The sequence below is a fragment of the Pocillopora damicornis genome, chromosome 10, assembly GCF_964200805.1.
Source record: "Pocillopora damicornis chromosome 10, jaPocDami1.2, whole genome shotgun sequence".
Lineage (NCBI taxonomy): Eukaryota > Metazoa > Cnidaria > Anthozoa > Scleractinia > Pocilloporidae > Pocillopora > Pocillopora damicornis.
In genome coordinates this window covers 15853796-15873329 of record NC_142679.1, presented here as the reverse complement: position 1 = coordinate 15873329, position 19534 = coordinate 15853796, and the positions used below count along the sequence as shown (strand labels likewise).

General features: G+C 38.2%; 1 protein-coding gene across 1 annotated transcript; it reads left to right on the top strand.

Annotated features, from left to right (window-relative positions):
- Nucleotides 1-25: 25 nt before the first annotated feature.
- Nucleotides 26-13999, top strand: LOC113680430 (coiled-coil domain-containing protein 40). The gene is made up of 17 exons (XM_089184251.1): nt 26-511; nt 605-688; nt 1311-1530; nt 1996-2153; nt 3669-3809; nt 4523-4626; nt 5407-5650; nt 6316-6498; nt 7091-7336; nt 8067-8280; nt 9081-9250; nt 10119-10210; nt 10511-10631; nt 11142-11230; nt 11937-12058; nt 13280-13416; nt 13566-13999. Exons 1-17 carry the CDS (start codon nt 74-76, stop codon nt 13815-13817), a joined length of 3015 nt encoding a protein of 1004 aa, XP_089040377.1. The 5' UTR covers nt 26-73; the 3' UTR covers nt 13818-13999.
- Nucleotides 14000-19534: the final 5535 nt, after the last annotated feature.

The window sequence follows — 19534 nt, the reverse complement described above, 5'->3', positions numbered from 1 at the left end:
CAACCAAGATCGCGGGCTCCAGATTAAAGTCGCCAAGGAAACAAAATTCAATCTTGTTTTTGAAGGAAGAAATATGGCGGACAGGTTAGGTGAAAACGGACCCACTGATTCAGAAGGAAAAGGAGATGAACGAAGGCCGGTATCCGGAAGATCAAAAGGCTCAGCTGATTCCAAAAAGTCTATTCAAGATGCAGTCAGTAAATTGACCGTTAACGCACTAAAAGAGTTTCGTTTGAGCGATCCAAGTGATGTAGACACCGTTGTTACCGGTGCAGAGAGTGAAGGTCTTGTCCCTACCGCAACTTTGACACAGGATATTCCAACGTTTGACCCTCGAGGAGCGCTTGGAGCGCAGACATTGCTTTCTGAGGATATCACTGGAAGTGGTGAGGAAGCTAGAGATGACGAGATTGAGGGTGATATCGGTGAAGATGGTGATGAAGGTCTTAGTGATGAAGAAGAATCAGTTTCAGATGGGGAGAGTGATATGGTGGTTCTTGATCCTGACCATGTAAGTCAATGTTGTCTTTTGAAGGCTAAATGTGATACACATTCATTGTAAATCTTCCAATATAACTGTGATCGGTGTTGTGTTGTTTTTCAGCCTCTTATGGTCAGATTCCAAGCTGCATACAAATCACATTTAATCAAACAGCAGGAAAAAGTTAATTTGGAGCTAAGAGAACTGGTAAGTACTTCAATGAATATCTGGAACGTAAACTGACTATTGCTTTGCTTTATCATGGTGCTGTTTTATTTGATCTGGATTAAAAACAACAATGAAAAATAGCTCAGAGGACAAGAACGCTTATCTCTTGATTATAACAGTTTCTTTATTGGTAAGAAAGATTATTATTACTAATTTGATGACTCACACTGGGCATTTTCTTGCATAAGTGCCCAGGTGCTAATTTAAAATTTTGGGTAAAAGGAAGAGTACTTATTATAAGAGGGGCACCAAATTAAGGAGGGCATTTTTTTAAAAAAAAACTGTTATCCAGTGCTAATACCACTGTATTTAAAGCTTAAAAAGTTATAAACAAAGTGGCAATAGAAACAGGTTTTCCTTGATTCCCTATTATTTAGGAAAGTGAGTGAGGAGGGGGCTTATTTGAGAGGGGTTCTTGTTTGATAATATTGCCTAAGAGGTTCATTTGGGTGGGGGGGGGGGGGGGCAGTTATTCAAAGAGAAATGGTAAGTATTTTTAGGCAATAATTAAGTTTTGTTTACCAGTACAAGAACTGTAGTAAAAAAGTTAATTAATTTTGTCCTGAAGAAAATGTGCTCATGTTAATGAAAATGTGTTTAGACTGAAGATCTCAAAACAAAGAAGCGAGAGAGAGAAGAACTTGGTGTACAGTTATATGGCATACAACAGGAACTTGCCAGGCAGCAAATGCTCTTGGAGAAGGAACATGACAATTTTAGCTCAGAAAATCATCTCAGGCAGCAAAGTGAAAAGCTTCTTGAGGAAACTAAAGAGCTTCATGATAAGACGGTGAAAGATGCCATCCATCAGCGCAAACAAGGTTTGGAAAGATGGGTTTTACAGTCAATTACTTCCTGTTTCTCCCCTCTTGTTGATATACATTTTATTGTAAAATAGTGAGGAGAATTTGGTGTTAGATGAAGATAACAACTGCTACTAGATACACAAAAGTTTGAGTATTCTCATAGCTTGTTTGCTGGATAATGTATGGGTATTGTAGGGAGATGTTTTATATCACTTCTGGGGGTTTTAAATTGTCAACAATTTCAATTCTAACATTAGTATGCATGTTCTGCATACTTTTCCCTATACATTTGCAATACTTCTGACCAGTTGAATTTGTATGACAATCAAGAGTTTCTTAAGAAGGCAATATTTTTTCAAGTTCATTCTTGTGCTCTTGTTGTTTGATTCAGTGGTGATTCTGCAAGAAGTTAGATGCTAGTCAATTTGTGAGGTAAACATACTGTATGAAAACAAAACCATATTTGATTCCTGTTTGTAGCTAAGGAGCTTAGAACAGAAGTTGAAAATCTGGCAGCTCGCTTGCATTACATGGAAGAGGCTAAGGAAGATGTAAGGGCTGACATTGCTGTCATGAGAAGAGCAGCTGAGAAAGCAGACACTGAAGTTACCAAAGCAGAATTAGAGAAGAAAAAACAGGTGTGGTATTCCCTGATAAATAGGTAGAGACAATACCAGTAAGCCATCACTGTTCTACAGAGAATGCTCCCTCTCTGTGTTACCATGAATACTCCATTCCAGTCTAGTCCCACCAGTCATTCCTACTGATGCATGCTGGAACCTTATATATTTGTTTTGACCCCTACTGATGAGTGGGTTATTCAGTACTTCACAAATACAAAATACAGCATACAATTGTATCTATATTTACACATGTATTCACAATTACCGTATTTCTTCACCTATAAGCCGATCTTGGCTGTAAGCCGAAACCCTAAAAGTTTGTAACTGGTCATTTGAATGAGTGAACCTCACGGAAAACATTAGGAAATGGAAAAAAGGGAAACAGTGAAAATGTAAATACTACCATGCAACTGCAGAAACACAACAATACTCAGTGACTGTAACCTGACAAACGCTTCAATTGAGTATCTCTTTTGTCGCTGTTATTTTTCTTGTCACGCCAAAAGCACACTGCTCCTTGTATACAACGGCTAAAAGAATACAAGATAAAAGTTATTGCGGAAGCTGAAGCAAAACAACTCGGAAATCACTCAAGATTTATGGACTTTGTGAGTCCATGGTGCAATGCTGGAAAAGAGACCAGGCAACTATTCTTTCTGGCAAGCTTAAGATGTCTGCAAAACGCTCAAATATTGGCTGTTTCACTCCTAAGTATTCTGAACTAGACGAGAAAGTGATGGAGTGGTTTTCTCAGCAGAGAGACCAGATATTTCATCCATAATGTGAAATGTGAAGAGTTGAGTGAGATCGTCTTTCAATGTGTAGGAAGCAAAGAATCTGATTGGTGGCCAAAAATACGTTTTGTCATAACAATTTTAAAGCACACTGCAGTCATGGAATTTAAGGTCATTTCACATTAACATTGCAATTGTACTTGTTTTTGAATCCCAAACCCTTGGCTATAAGCCGAACCCTGTTTCTCGGGAAAAAATCTTCCAAACTTTTGTGTCAAATACTGTTAAAAACCACTCGGCTTACAGGTGAAGAAAAACATTAAATAAATGATATTTTAAATGGCTGATTATACGCAAATAGGGAAATGATCTTTGCTGGAATTGCTTTTACCTGGAAAGATTGTTCTCCACCTGTTTATCATTCATGGGTCAAAATGTTATTTTTTTCATTGTGAATAGATTCCTTAATGAGAAATTAGAACCTACTTTAATTTGCCTTACTCCCAACATGTGGCTTTGTAGCTCAGTTTGTAGAAGGGCCAGCTGGTGTCAGGGAGGCACAGGTTCAAATCCTGCTAAAGCCTCAAATTTTTTCAGGCTTCTTTTCATGTAACTGCTTTAATTGCAGCTTACCTGTAAAGATCATTTCTCTAGTTCTAAACATGTAGGTAGTGACTGACATTGATTAACAGGCCAGAAAACTTATAGATGTTGCTGTGAGGCCTTTATACACACTAATTATTAAGTTATTTGTCTAACAGCTGAACTAAATTTTTCCTTTTGGGCATTTACATAGGACCTCCTTGTGGACAGATTAACACAAACAGTAGATCGGCTGAGGGAGGAAATTGACATGTTTGAGACCCAGTGTGCAGCTCAAATGGAGGAAACTAAAGCAGCTCAAAAAGCTCTCTCAGAGGCTATTACTGAAATAGAGGTTAGTAAGAATTAAAATTTATTTTGAAGACACACTCTTTAGTGAACAAAATATAAACTATATGGAAAATTTCCCTATTGGTGGCATCTTTCACATCAGAGTCTCATCATTGTCATCAATATTCTCAATAGATTACATTATTGCCTTAAATACCTGCACTCTTTTCTAGCCATTGCTTGAGCTTATCACACAGCAAAGCATGTGAAAGCATGTGAGCAAGACAAGTCCAAGTGATGACTATGGAAAATACCAGTGATCACAATCTGTGTCATGGTACTGTGCGTCAAACACTTCTTCCTTTGCGATTGTTTCGCATTCAAGAATAAAATTGTTTCCTAGAAACTCACATCAAGATCCTTGAAAAGTTGTCTGAGTGTCTCAATCCTTGATCCTTTATTCTTAAAAGTTTCAAGGATTGATAATTGAGTTTTGAGTCAAGATTGTTGACTACTTTTGAGTGATACTGTATTGCACATTTTAACCCTTTCACTCCCAATATCTTATTAATATTTCTCCTAACTGTCTACCATACATTCCTATCCATGTTAGTTATGAGAATTTGGTATTGAATCAAAGAAGAATTCCCGATTGGATATTTTCCTTTATACTCACCACATTTCTACTTGATATTGTATTGAATGGATATTGTATTGACATTGATACTGTTCTCATGGAAGTGAAAGGATTTTTAAAAAAAAATTATTTATGTACAGGCTCTTCAGCTGGAAAAAAAGCAGCTAACACAGCAGTGGTACAGCAGTTTAATTGGAATGAGGAGGCGAGATGAGGCATACGCTGCAATGCAAGAAGCTCTGAGGTAAATTTTGTACATGTAATGCACTTCTGTTGAAATTAAAGGAATCATCTCCTGTTTAAGAAATTACTTTTTTTTTTCCTTGATTATCATGGTTTCACATTGGCTCAGCCTTAAATAGGCTGTGAATGACTGACAATACTCAAGCTTTACTTTCTTAGTTAAGTAACGTCACTAGAATGACTGTTGCAGCGAATAAAATGAAGTACAAACAATATTGCAAACTTGTTCCTTCTGTCCTTTTCCAAATTTTTGTTATTTATAAACACCAGCAAGAAAGAGATAATTGTCACTATTTGGCAAGTAATTTACAAAGGAAAAATAGAATTCTAGTCTTGCGTTTCCTCAGAAGACATCAGTAAATAAGACAAGAAACTATCTGGTTAAACTAACAAGTTAAGAGTGATATCCAAGTGTCTGAATGACAGCAGTTTTCTTTTGCGGGCCTCCTAGCTGTTTTGACACAGGTATAAGCTCAATCCAGAGGCAGCTTAGTCTTTTTAGCAGCTTTCTTTATGATATTATGATTTAAGCTTCAACTTATTGACTGGATATCTGAACTGCTTGCCATTTCTGGCTCATTGCTGCCATGTTTGTTTCAGGAGTGATGAGAGAAATTAGATGCAGGTCACTCTTAAATGCCATAGGGTTAAATCGCATTTCACAAACAGCTTTATCTCTTTTGCTAGTTAACCCTTATCCCCAAAATAGAGCAAACTAACAGATTGTAGCATTTTGCTAACTACATCTCTGCATTTGCCTCTCTCTCTTTTTTTTAAACAGTCTTCAAAGACAGAGAATCCAGGCAATTGAAACAGAGATTGAAGGCTACAGAAAGTCCATCAGCAAAGCTCAGGAACAGAATGAACAGATCACACTCATGCATAACAAGATTGAGGCTGACATCTCCATGGTGAAGAAACTAGTTGCAGTGAGCAGGAACAAACAGGAGGTCCTTAAGACTGAATATAGTAAATACTCCAGGACACTCCATGAAACAGAACAACAACTCAACAGGGCTGAAACTGTAAGTGAGGTTGTAATCAATCAAGTAGTAACTGCTGAACAAATAAATTCAATGTTGCTGTACCTCTGTTGACAACAACTGTTTAGATGACGTTAACCCTTTAAATCCCAGAAGTGATCAACATGAAACTTCTCCCCATAATATCCATACAATATTCAGCAAACAGATAATGAGAATATTCGGACTTATCAGAAAGAAGCTGCTATCTTGATCTAGCACCAAGTTCTCATAACTAATTGACAAGGAAATGTGTAGCAGCTATAGGAGATAATTAACAATCATATCTTGGAAGTGAAAGGGTTAAAATGTGGTAAGAATGAAAAAAGTGGCACACAAGGTGCAGCTGAGTGGGTCACTGATGTTCCTGTCACATTTTGACATCTTCTGTAATTCATTACTGTATAGACAGACCCACAGCTACATGAAATCTATTTGTTTAATATGACAAGAAAGCAAAATGTTTTAAATGGTGATATCAGCAACATAAGTAGTAACCAATCAAAGCGTGTGTATAATTCAGCCTGTCATATGATGTACAGGTTCAGACATGCTTTGCGGTATGACTTTCAAGATAAGAATAGACATAAGCCTAATGTAGTTGTCCCTTTGTAAGTACGGCAAAATGTTGCTTGACTGCTGTGGTTATTTCTCTTGGACCTAATCAGGAAGTGACACTGAAGGAGAACGAAATCACAGCATTAAGAAAACAGATTGAGCGTGAGTTTGGGGAAAAGATAAAACTAGAAGACAACATTATGGAAAAGATGAGAAGCCAGCTTACATTGGACAAGGCGGCGCAGTACACTAAGAAGATGACAGACAAGCTCAGAAGGAGGGCCACTGAACTGGTAACAATATTTTTACTACTGATACAGTTAGGCTCGAATGAACAGAGTCCGTAATTGATGGATGAATTCTGAAAATACCCATTGTCCTTGTCATTAACCTATTTATCAAGCTAAATAGAAATGTTCCACATTGTTTTGAGTCGTAATGTTTTGCTATGGGCAAAATGACTTTCAATTCGGAAGAAGGATGGTCTTCAGTATTACTTGGTAAAACCTAAAGATGGCGCCTCATTGAATTTAAAGCTGGACTTAAAGGTAGCTATACATGTACATAACAAAAGTTCTTTTTTTACACAGCAATGTAACAGAAATGAAACTTGTGGGATTGATCAACAAAGTCATCTTAGTCGCGTATTTATAGCATACATACACACCTGTATAGCGTATATACACGTCTAACGACCTGCGTCTGTACGTACAAAATACGTATGCGCAGTTAAAGCATATCTGAGTGGTACTTTATAACCTGGAAAAGTTAAGCAAGAGGAATTGAAATCCTTTCAGACCCAAAGTGATACAAAACTACTTCAGATGTCGGAGGAACGAGTTTACTATTGAACAGTTATTTACGTTATGTTGTTCTTCCTTACAGGAAAGTTCCGTTGCTGAAGTTGAGAACGAGATTTCCAGGGATATCTTGGACATTTCTAACACGACCATTCGTGTTCGTCAACTTCAAGATGTCATGGACAACCTGAATGAAGAGATTCACCAGAAGAATGGCACCATTTCTAAGATCGAAGGAGAAATTGTGAAGCGAAACGCTATTATTGAACGGAAACAGAGCACTATTGACCAGTTCAACAAAAAGATTGATCAGTTGAGGAGCAAAGACGGGGTACGTCAATGGAATTTTAGTTGTTGCAGACGGTTCATAATTATTATACTGCAAATTTCAATTGAACATGGAAAAGTAGTCTAGTTTGCTTTCGTTTATTGCTTTCTTCTTTCACCGGTCAGTTTACACGAATCGGACTGATAACTCTTCACTTAACTTTGATGATGACTTCCGCTTTGGTTGTCGAAAAGTCAGTTACCCAGTACTACCGACAACAGTCTTTCTCAGGACTGTTTTTCTGCTTTTTGATTGAAAGAAAAAGACACAAATTTCTAAAAAAAATAGGATGCTAAACTAAAATCAGTTTCAATTTGAAGTGTTGACCAACGTTTTCCCGCGCTTCTAGTTTTTACGTAAGTTCCCATTAGCTCTTACAGATATTTTCTTTTGTGCTGATTGTCTTGTGATTAATTTGATTTGGGCTTGATGATGCTCAATCGAAATGCACACCAGAATTCGGGATTTTGTGAGATGTGCGTTGCTGCGTTCTGACTGGTTTAGAAACTGAACTACATCACCCTTTTAACGAATCAGATGCAAAACTAAAACCACCCGCAACTCAATGGTTTTCCGCCTTGAAGTCTTTAGGATGTATTGACTTTCGTTTCTCTTTGGCTGGTTGAGGTATTTTCCTTTGTTCCGACTGGGCACTGCAATTACTTTGGTTTCGTCGCCACTGCACTCAATCAAAATACGCTCTAATGAGGAAAGTTTTTTTTGCCATTGTTAGGGAGAGGAAATAGGACCTTTAGAGTTACAGATCCACACGTTACAAAAGCAGATCGAAGCCCGCCTCAATGAAATTACTGAACTACAGCAGTTTTGGCTGAGAAATCAAAGTGAATTGGTGAAGACCTTAAAGGATGTACAGAAACAATCTGAAGACATGGAGTACTTTAAGAAACAGTACACCATATTACTGCAAAAGAAACTCAGGATCGAAGGTAAGTAGAGAAGTTACAGACGTTGCGGATCAAAGGACTTGTTGCGTTTAATGACTCTCCTTTACTCCTCTTTGTTTCTCTGTTAACCCTTTCACTCCCACAAGTGACCAGGACAGAATTTCTCCTTACAATATGAATACAATATCAAGCAGGCAAGTGATGAGAATAGAGAAGAATATCAATCCTGGGATTATTAGTTGATCCAATACCAAATTCTCTGAACTAACATCATAAGAATTGTATGGCAGATAGTAAGGAGAATTACTAATCAGATCTTGGGAGTGAAAGGGTTAACAGTCTTTTGCCTTTGACCTAAAAACGACAAATTTATTGAGTCTTAATGATCGTAAATTAGCAAATGGCTACTTAGTGAATTGAAGCTTGCTGAACAACAATTTTCCGATAAACGCCGAGAAGATCCACCGTTTACAAGTTGATTAAGTGAGATCTTTTACATCCATTGCGGAATCAATCTTCTTCAAACTAGCTGTCATCATCTTCATGTTTTGTTGACCAGTCTTCGGCTTGAACTGCAGAATATTTATCTCATTGCTTTTCAAGTCTCTCACTCATTTTACTCTGATGAAGCTCACTTTCGGCTGAGAGAAATGCGAATTAATCTCTTTGCGCCGCATCGGGAGGGGAATCGAATCACTCAGTTTCAACTTGCCGAAAATGGACCCTTTGAGGGGGAACCTTTCACTGGTGTGAAAATCACCTGATAATTTCCCTGAACAGGATTTGTCGGAATCGATTTACTTAACTGAGTTTACATTTTTCTGAATATAATTTCTTCTTAGGCGAAATCAACTCACACAATAGCGAGATGCGAGATATTGAGCGAAACATTCGCGGCATGCAGAATGACATGACGAAGCTAAATACTCTGATCACCAAGGAAAGTGGCCTGAGAGAGGCCTTACAGCAAGGAACTGTGTTGATGGAGAGCGACTTTATTCAGGCGCTTAAGGTAACTCACTATTCTAATTATGATAAGCCGGTGTGGCTGCAGAGACTCCCACGCGGGTGCTTAAAAGGTGCGTGCGTGGGAGTTTTGCGTGGAAAAAGTTCCTTTACTTTTACGATACAACTTTAGTCATTTCGATACAAGCAAGTGCAGGATAAATTTTGATGTTTTCAACTCTCTACCAGCCTGATAAGGGGAGTTTAACATACCTTGCCAGCAGGTGTATCAAATCGACTTCAGTTTGTATTTATACGACTTTATATCGAAACGACCTGCGCGTAAGCCTTCGCGTTCATTGCAGCCAAAAGTATACAACTTCGTGTCAGAAACTGTATAATTACTTACGTAAGTTGAGCGTTCCTTAGTATAGAGACTTACATTGATCCTAAGATCGATGTGACATTAAATGACTTCCTTCGATTCTCACTTAGCAACGACCAATAGGATTATTCACTACTTTACTATAATATAAAGAATTTTCTCGGTCTCGATCAGAGAGCAATTTTATACATCTATTGTAGGACGAGTATAAGTGAACATATTAAAACTCAGTCAGGTACACTAGTAATGAATGTGATCCGTCCACATCCCTTACAAGAGGGACATGTTTGTAAAACTCGAACGTGTCTTTATGCTTGTTACATAGCAAACGGATTTATCGCCGTACTCTGAGTATAGTTCACGTAGGATTTTTATCCAGCCCTGATGATCGAACCCTTTTATTTATTATTTTCTTGAATGCCCTTAAATGGTACAGCTTGGGCATGCACAATTACCTGTATTGCTCGGTGTTACACTTAAAAACCTAACTGATGAATTGCTCTGCTGTGGATATATACGAAGCGCATTTGACTCAATGTTTACGTTACAGGAAGCCGAAGGGGAATCCATCAACATGCAAAATCAAATTGATGCGCTGAAGGAGGAGAAAGAAAGGCTGCTCAATAGTTTGGTGGAGGCGGAGTAAGTAAACATTATTGTGTTAGTTTTTTTTGCGTGTCGGCGTTATGCCTTGTGTGGTCACGCAACATCTAGGGAAGAGCAGTGTTGCGTAGAAAATGTCACGCTACGTTGCTGTTTGACTGGCGGGGATGATAAAACTAGGAGGATCGCGATGAATTATCAAAAGTTAGGCATCAAGCGTTGTTTGCTCCCGTTATATCGTTAAAAAAATGTGTTTATATCTCTTGCTTTCCTTTTGCCTGGCTTTGATTGTCAATTTTTTTACTCAGTAAATTTAATTTACTCTTACCCTTTACTCAGACGTCAAATCATGTTGTGGGAGAAAAAGACGCAACTGGCCCGTGAAGCGAAGAACGCTGTTGACATGGAGTACGGTCAAGGAGAGATTAAGTCAATGAAAGCAGAGATTCATAGAATGCAGGTCAGTCAGTCAATTTGGTGAAGTTGTAGGAGGGTTCTTTATGATGTTCTGTTTAGGGATGAGAGTCAGGCGTTGGGTTTTTTTGCCCGATGGCAAAATTTTGCAGCATCTATACGCGTGTTACCATGAAGGACAAAAATGCTGCTAACTACGCAGGTTACGCTCCTACAGACAGGGTTTTAGAAATAAATTTGCGTTTCGTGGTAGCTTACGTGGCAGTATCTTCCCTTTCGTGAAACGTGAAACGTGAAACGTGAGCTGAATGGGAGTGACGCGAAGTCAGGGGGCGAAAGGGAACAAAAATCATTATTAAGAGCTCCCTTAATTAACTCAACTTCCTAGCTTCCTGGTCGTCTTTCTTTAAAATTAAACCGGTGCTCTGATCATATCATTAATCGTGCATCCAATGCAATTTAGAGCTGGGGAAGAGACAGAATCAGGAAAAAAAATTTACCGTTTGTTATCGAGGTTGTCAGGTCTCATTGGCTAATAGGTTATGTTTGTTTGTAGGTTCGTTACTCGCAGCTAATGAGACAACAGGAAAAGATGATTCAAGACATGGAGAAGTCTGTTGTACGCAGGGAAGTTATTATTACTCGGTAAGTGATTCCCATGATACCAGTTACAGATGGGTATCTTGATGGTTGTTTAGGATATTTTAATTGGGTTTTCGTAACACCACGACCAAAGTGATCGCAATAGCGCCACAGGCAACCTAAGCTCAGAATGCGAAACACGCTGATATACTTGTCTTGAGTAAGGACACCGAAAGAAAATTCAACCTTGAACTTTCATAGAACACAAATTGCATCCAAACTACCTATGATGTTAATGATCTCTGTTTGTTCATTCGTAGTTATACCACAGGATACTGGACTAAAATACCTATTTTCCGCGCAGCCTCTTTGATTCGTTAAACTACCGGCAGTCCCTCTTTTTGGGCGCAGTCCGTCGCGCGAGTCAACAAAAAAAATCAGTTGATTAACCCTTTAACTCCCATGAGTGACCAAGACAGAATTTCTCCTTACAATATCAATACAATACCACCAGATGAGCGAGGAGAAATATCACTTTGGGGATAATAAGTTGATCCAATACTAAATTTTCTAAACTAACATTAAAGAATTTGTATGTTTGACAGTAAGGAGAATGACAAATTTGATCAGGGAGTTAAAAGGTTAACAGTATCGTTTATTGTATTTACTAATTGATCGCATTCTGCGTTAGGGCTGTTTGTACGGACTTTTCACTGGGAAAACTTTCCATAAATTTATTTTACCGATGTAATTTTCTTTTTGTTATCAGTGGAGATGCTCAAGCAAAGATGGGTAAGGTTTCAAACACTAAAGGCACTTTCCAAAAGAAACTCGCCGAGATGAAGAAGAAAATCAAGCAGACAAACCAAGACGCTAATGCCTGTGATACTGGTAAATAAACGAACTAACGCGTGATAGTGTAGTCCTCTGTTCTACCAGGAGCTTACTTTTTCAAGGGTGTTGAATTCAATCATCGCGAGAATGTGACAGTGGAAAAAATCAGAGGTGGATCTACTACGAAGGAACAAGAAAGGCTCTGACGAAGGCCTAACGCTCGAAACTTCAGCTTTAAAAACCCCTTTACGGTGGTTAATCACGTTATCAATTTAGTTAATACTATCTTGTTCTACCTCCACTGACGCAGCACCACAGTTTCTTTGCAAAGTTACCGTAATGATTCGATTTAGCACCCTCATTCCAATAAGCTCCCCTATTCCAATACACGCCCCTATTCTGTTTCAGTGATAGCACTGTTAGATTGTATGAACATCGAGATTAACCGTGGTCCCTCTTCCTTTAATCACTCACTTAAAGCCTCACGACAAAAAAAGTGGTCTTCTTCTCTGTCTCTCAACTATCGTGTCGCCGTGAATGCACAGTTCCTTCAAACGAAAGATCCTGTCTTAAAATTTTGCAACGATTGCTTGGCTAGTCGTTCCAGCAAGGAACGATCCAAGGACAACAAGTCCGTTTTCCAGTCTTTTTGATCCACGGTCAAGTAAACATCAAAGCTTTGTTTCACATTCTGCTGTTTCTCAAAAAAGAAATAAGCGCCCTGTTTCAAATAAGCACCCTTCCTTTAGCTAACAAAAGTAAATAAGCGCCCTGAGCACTAAATCGAATCATGACGGTATTCCTTTTACTATGAAGAGGTTGAATATGAAGTTGGCAGAAAACGGAAATCGGAGAAAATTAAACTTTCTCCTATTTTCTCTCAACTGTTTTTATATAAATGCGACAATATCTTACAATCTTATCTTAGAACTTAAAATAATAAATTTTGTTGCTTCAAAGTTTAGTGAAAAATTTGAGTGAAACCAGAATTCACATCTCTCTTTAACTCACTGAAGTGACCTTCTTTAGGCCGACTTCTCATTTATCAGAGCTTAAAAGATCAAAATAGGATCGGACTTAAGATTTCTTACACAATCTCGACCTGTCTTCAAAAGGTTATAGGTTCTTTCTCTCAGGGAAGCAGTTTTTTCCTCCGCCCCACGCTCGCGTCTTTGTATCGACTACCGAGTTTCGAATTGATCCTGAATTTTCAACGCATTTGTTCTTCGTAATGTTAATTACTAAGTGTGTTTGTTTTGTGGTTGCTGATGTTTTTAGATATTCAAGTGCTTCGTGAAAAGCAAATGACCGTGAGTCGTGATCTGGAAGAGAAACAAACAACATGTCTACAGCTTCAAACCACTGCCGATGAACTGGAGGTGCAAATCGATACACTGTCGGAAGAGAGACAAAGGGTGAGTAACCTTATGCCTTTGACCACAAGTGATCAGTTTTCAACTCCTCTTCGCAACATCAGCATATCGTCCAGAAATATAGAATATATACGAGAAAAGTCAGACTTTTTAGCTAGATTTGACCTCATTGTTTCCTCTTATTCTGTCAGAATCTGGCTGACATAGTCGCCAAGCAACAGAAGTTAAAGTACTACAACCAGCTAAAGAATGGACGCTACACTCCGCTGTGCAAAACACCGGAGACGCTAGAGGCTGAACTTCAAAAACAACGAGCTCGTCTCCAGTCCCTTATGACGATAGTTGATCGATTGAATCAGGAGTTTCCTCAAGCTCAACCAGCGCTGCGCAAAATCACCCTGTCTTTAGGCTACAGGGGAATTCCTGAGGAAGCTGCCGCCTAATCTCTGCTCACCCCTCCCATGTAGAAAATTATTTATTCATTAATGTATTGCGAATATGAGTAAATTTTCTTAAATAAAAAAACGACTTAAATTTAATTGTTTAGATTTCCATAGTTTTCAGAACCACGTTTCTCGATATCTTTTTTATGCTAGTATTGCTGTAAATAAAAGATATCAGCACATTGAACTGAGTCGTGATTATTGTACCGACATCAAGATTTTGGTGTTGACCCGTTGTTTGTTTTTACACTTCGCACTGCCTCCTTTGCTGCTTGACGCCACCTCGCGTGCAACACGTTCACTTTATACTTGTACCTGACGCAAATAGATGCCCGTGCCCAATGTCCATGGATAACCAGCGAGCAGACGCTCATTGTTAGTGTTTCGGCACGAGGACCGTTTCTTCTCCCGCGAGAAAGTATGAGGCCTTTAGCAACGCGACCTGACGAGAAGTCTGAAAAGGGTCTGGCATTCCTTAGTCCCAGCCCCTCGGAAAACGTCTCCCTTACTCGTCTCAGAGCTCTCCACGAGCGGAAAAACGCACGTCCTCCAGTGCCTTGTCGTGGACTAGCACAAGGAGAGATAACGAAAACAAGTGTGCATGCGCATCTAGAATACCGCAAACATCAGGACTACAAGTGGCACGAACTCAAACCCAAACTCAAATTGATGCGAGGAATCACTGTAGTTTCAACGAAGATCTGATCATTAAAAGAAGAGCATTGGGAACGAGATCGAGTTGGAACGCTCCGGCAAGTTCTCTGTCATCTGCAGAATGTTTTAGGAATTATTCGGGTTATGTCGGTACCTTTTTCCAACCAGTCAATTTTCGCAGAATCATCTTGAGAACCACTGCGGTGAACGGAGCCTCATGGCATAACTATTGCCATTTGCAATGATCTTCGTACGAATGATTGTCAAAATGACTGCAAAATCTCAGATCAACAAGGGTAAAAGACTCAAGCACGGGTTGTTCAAAGCTGGGTCAGTTAAGATAACAGGGTTGGTGTGATATTTGATTTCACGTCTGAAAGCTATGAAAGAAAATTCAGTTCAAATCTTTTTGCTTACAATTTGATTATTGGATGTTCTTGAAAAGGAATACGGAAATTTTTCCCTAAAAAGGCTTTTGAGCAAAGAAATAAAGAAATTTGGACTAAACTTTAACCCTGGGTTAGCGCTTATCGGCCTTCGAACAACTGGGCCTTGTTGGAGACTGTACCTTGACTGACCAGTACCAGTCTCCATCAGTTGGTTAGGACAAGCTACGAAGCTAGCGAAATGTAAACGGTCATATACAGTATATCGTGAACACTGATAGTAATTTGCTTGGAATAAAAATTACAGTATGGCTATTCGAAAAGGATGAGATTAAAGAGGAAAAAAGGCGACTATTCAATTTCTTTTCATAGTTACTAATGATCAGTCACCGCGTTTATTAATGCCAATACGTTCAAGCGTCTTAGCTTACTGATGATGTAAAGTTGTAGCGGTTTTCTTGAAGAAATAAGGTCCATATTAACTTTTTCAAAAGGGACTTAAGATAAAAGAGACTCAGATAACAACTATTTCTAAGATAGGGAATTGAAACTGCTTTTTGAAAATAATAGGGCTGAGTACTTGTCGTCCATGTCCGCTTAAACGGTCTTTGACATAGTGCGTATTTTATGTAAATCGCGTGCTTGAGCGAAATTGAATTTTTAATTATGTGTGTTTTCCCAAGAAACTTTTTTCAATTTCGGCCACCATTTATGAAGGGTCTTTTCAGAATTGTTCTACTTTCTACGATACGAAAAACAACCATGTTGAATCCGGCACACAGTAACAGATACGTATTCAAAGCTTGAAACCTAAAGGGGAAGTCCTCTGATCTCTGGCGCAATTTTTAATTGGCATGTCGAACTTACCTTTGCAAATTACCTTTCTGTTGGCGTTGCGAAATTTTCTTAATTTGCCAAGTTGTCATTGTTGCCGGAAAATTGTTTTCGTTTATTCGTAGCGTGCTAGCATATCTCATAAGAACCCTATGTTGGTGTAAACATTTTGTGACTTTCGCACTTTTCTGTGAGGATTTCACAGTCTTCAGTTCTGTTTTGAATATTTACACCAGGGAAGGTATTTAGCAATTCATTGCCACAGATATCTCTTCCATTTTTAATTGTAATTAGAGCAGCTGGTTAATGAGGCAGCCGTAACTCGCTACGCATGCTCATTCATTTTCATCTAATCTTAGAAAACGGCGCCTAATAGCTGTCGGTGACAGATGTAATTTTAAGTGTAAAGGTGTATTTACAGTATCTTAGCTTAATACACGCAACCCCTCTAACTCGATTTTGTGAAGCTGAAGATGAATAAGTGAAAAATGTATCTTCATTCTGTGATATTAAAAGCAAACCTTGGAAACCTTGCAAATTTGTCATTGACGCCGAAAGATTGTTTTCGTTTATTCGTAGCGTGCTGGCATATCTCATCAGAACCCGATGTTGATGTAAACACTTTGTGATTGTGTGCTTTTCTGTGAGGACTTCGGAACCGGGTTTTGAAGTCTTTCTTTTTTAAATATTTATACCAGGAAAGGTATTAAGCTATTCATTACCACAGAAATTTCTTTCATTTTAAATTGTAAGTAGAGCAGTGCTCGATGTCGAATGCTTGCATTGACTACGCAGCTGTCTAAGGAAGCAGCTGTAACTCGCTACGCATGCACATTCATTTCCATCTGATCTTAGAAAACGGCGCCTAATGGCTGCCTATGACATGTAATTTTAAGTGTAAAGGTATATTTACAGCATATAAGCTTAATACACGCACCCCCTCTGACTTGATTTTGTGAAACAGAAGATAAATAAGTGAAAAATGCATTTTCATTCTGTGATGTTAAAAGCAAACCTCGGACTTTTCATTTTCACCATGGTAAGCACGTAAAACTTTGACTATTTTTATTGTGTCTGTGTGGGTCTAATTGGGTCGCAATCTGTCTATTGATAAGTATTGAAAGTATGCGTTTAAAGTGAAGTACTAAACGACTCTTGATTTTCATTTGATCTTATTTGAAGTTGGTGAAATTTTCGTTCACTTGTGAAAATGAGGTCAATCATCTATATAATACATCAGGTAAGTCAAACTTTTTCATCTTTATATTGATAAAAGGATGACTAAAGAAAGTATTTGTATACGCATTTGAGGACAAAATAAACTTTTACTTCAGCAGTTTACCAAAAATATTCAAAGTCACGACATGAGACGAAATAAAAAAGAAAACCCTTGCTTTTCTTACACCCTCCAAATGTCCATTCTCATCATGACCTATGAACCTCTAAAAGCACGAATCAAGTGTTTCAAGGCGATGATAAAAGGCGATGGAGCAGGGTAAGCCTCAAATCGATTCAGGAGCGCGCTCGGCGAGATAACATTTTGTTCAATTTTTTGTTAGCAGTTGTTTACTTATGCGTTCCCACGAATCGATTTCACGTCCGCGCTTGAGACTGTTATGACTGCAAATAGGTTGGCATATACCATCGAAATTGGCAAAATACAATGCTGGAAATCTGAGTGGGATAATGGGGTTTGCTCGGCGTTCAAGCAAGCCCCCGTACATTTCAAAACTCTCCGCCGGCCGCTTCTCGCTGATCAAACTCGGTCCGAAACTCTATGGAAAAAATATGTCTGAAAGGAAAAGCGTTACTTTTTCCTTCTTGCTTATCTGGGGTACTTGACTCAAAGTTTTCATCTTTTTTCCGTGGTATACATTAAAGCCGCTGGTGCAAGCTTTCCACAGTCAACCCAGGTTACATTTTAGTTTTTCCAGTCTACCGAGAAGAACAGAAATTTTTTATAGTTTTCTAGATTCAGTAAGTTCTGTAAAGGGAAATTTAATCAACAATTTCAGTGGCGCTGAAATATAACCTGAGATGCTTAGTTTGGGAAGTCACATCAGCACCAACAAATAGAAACTCCGGTTTGGACGTATAAAGCTTAAAGAACAAACTTTTAATAAATTCAGCCTAATGTACGGCGAAACTTTGAAAGATTAGAGTTTCGAATCCTCACAGAAGGAGTCATATTTCTAAGTCGTATTACGCTTGCGACGAATGTTTTTACTCTTTTCTTTATAACTGTGGATTATTTAAACGTCTTCGTGCATAGTTCAGTTAAGCAGTTCCTCTGTTACCGAGCACGGCACAGCGGTAATTTATCGGACTGACAATCTATTTTCGTGAAAATTAAATCAATAGAAACGATCCATGAGTCGATAAAATCATGAGTAAAAAAGCGAAAAAAAATGGTTTTCGAGAAAGCTGTGTTAACGCGACCCACTCCTATGGGATAAATCGTAGATGATCAGTTGAAGAGGAAAAAACTAGCTAAGGACAGTTAGAAATGCAATTCATTTTTTAACAAAGTTTCAAATCTATCCTTCAGTGATAAAGTTAACATGGGATTTCTTTAAACTTTTTAAATCATGGGGAAAATTTACAGTATTCTTGATCAATGTAATAAACCAAGTGCTTCGAGATACGTAATAATAAAACGCGTTTAATGATTGCGCAACGCGCAAAGTTGGCTTGTTTCATGAATCAGTGATGATGTCAATTTTCTCGACGATTAGTTCAAAAAGAAACCTCCCTTTTATCTTAATTGTTGTAGCATTACAGTGTCGAAAATTTAGCATGAGCCAAACAAGGCACTTAACAAAAACGTATATTTCTCTAAAAGAACCTATTGAAACTTTCATGTCAATTCAGTTACTTTCACCTGAGAAATGAGGCGCTGTAAATATTTAAATTTACAAAAATTTGTTTAACTGAGGAACAACCGTTGAATTACATTTTCTTTGATAAAATACCTGAAAAGTTGTGAAATTACCCCCTGAGGAATTCTAATATTTTTGTTGGTAAAAATTTGTTTTAAAGAGCTAGTTTTTTTTTTCAAATATGGTAGTTTAAAATTTTCAGCAACACTTTGGAGAAACATGGCCTCTTCTCTCAACATAATGTTCTGATTCTTTTTGTGGGTTCTCTTTAAATTATTTTTATGGTACAAAGAAACTCTTCCATAAAATTCCGTACCTTTACATAAGATACACTCCAGTGTTTAAAATATTAATTTGTCCGCGGGCTATTTTGGTCTATGAAAAGGGTGCATAATTAATAAGCCGCATTAGATGTTTATCAAAAGACAAACAAAATGTCTTAAAAAGCTTTTAGCTTTAGGGAAATATTTACTTTTTTTGACAAAGTATGTCTTCACAAAGGCTAAATTAAAATTCTACTTACCTGTAAAAAAAATATTATCAAGAATAAGCAACAGTTACAAATAGTTTAAGTTTATGTCTTGCTGGTAGCTTTTCAACTGAATTTTCTATTTCGGGGAAATCCACTTCTTGGATGTTAATCGAATAATTTTTCCAACACTTTTGGCTTGCAAAACTTTCCTTTTTCTATTCTTCTCTACGATTAGTCTAAATGATAAGCGATATATAAACTTCGCACGAATTTTGGGTCAACATTTATTCAGTCCAACACTGCCTCATTTTCCGCGTTTTTGGTAGCCTACGTGCAGCTGCATTAGCGGCGAAACCCGCACGATTCGAGCATGCGAGAGGTCTGTGAGGGGTCTGGCACGAAAACCAGATCGTGCCAAACCCCTCGCAGAACTCTCGTACACTCATATCACGGGTGTGCGGCGCCAATTGGAGCATGCTCGTCAGGTACGTT

Coding starts and splice junctions, on each gene's coding strand:
- LOC113680430 (XM_089184251.1), top strand. CDS start 74: ATGGCGGACAGGTTAGGTGAAAACGGACCCACTGATTCAGAAGGAAAA. Junction 9,251..10,118: donor ACTTTATTCAGGCGCTTAAG/GTAACTCACTAT, acceptor TTTACGTTACAG/GAAGCCGAAGGGGAATCCAT. Junction 13,417..13,565: donor TGTCGGAAGAGAGACAAAGG/GTGAGTAACCTT, acceptor TTATTCTGTCAG/AATCTGGCTGACATAGTCGC.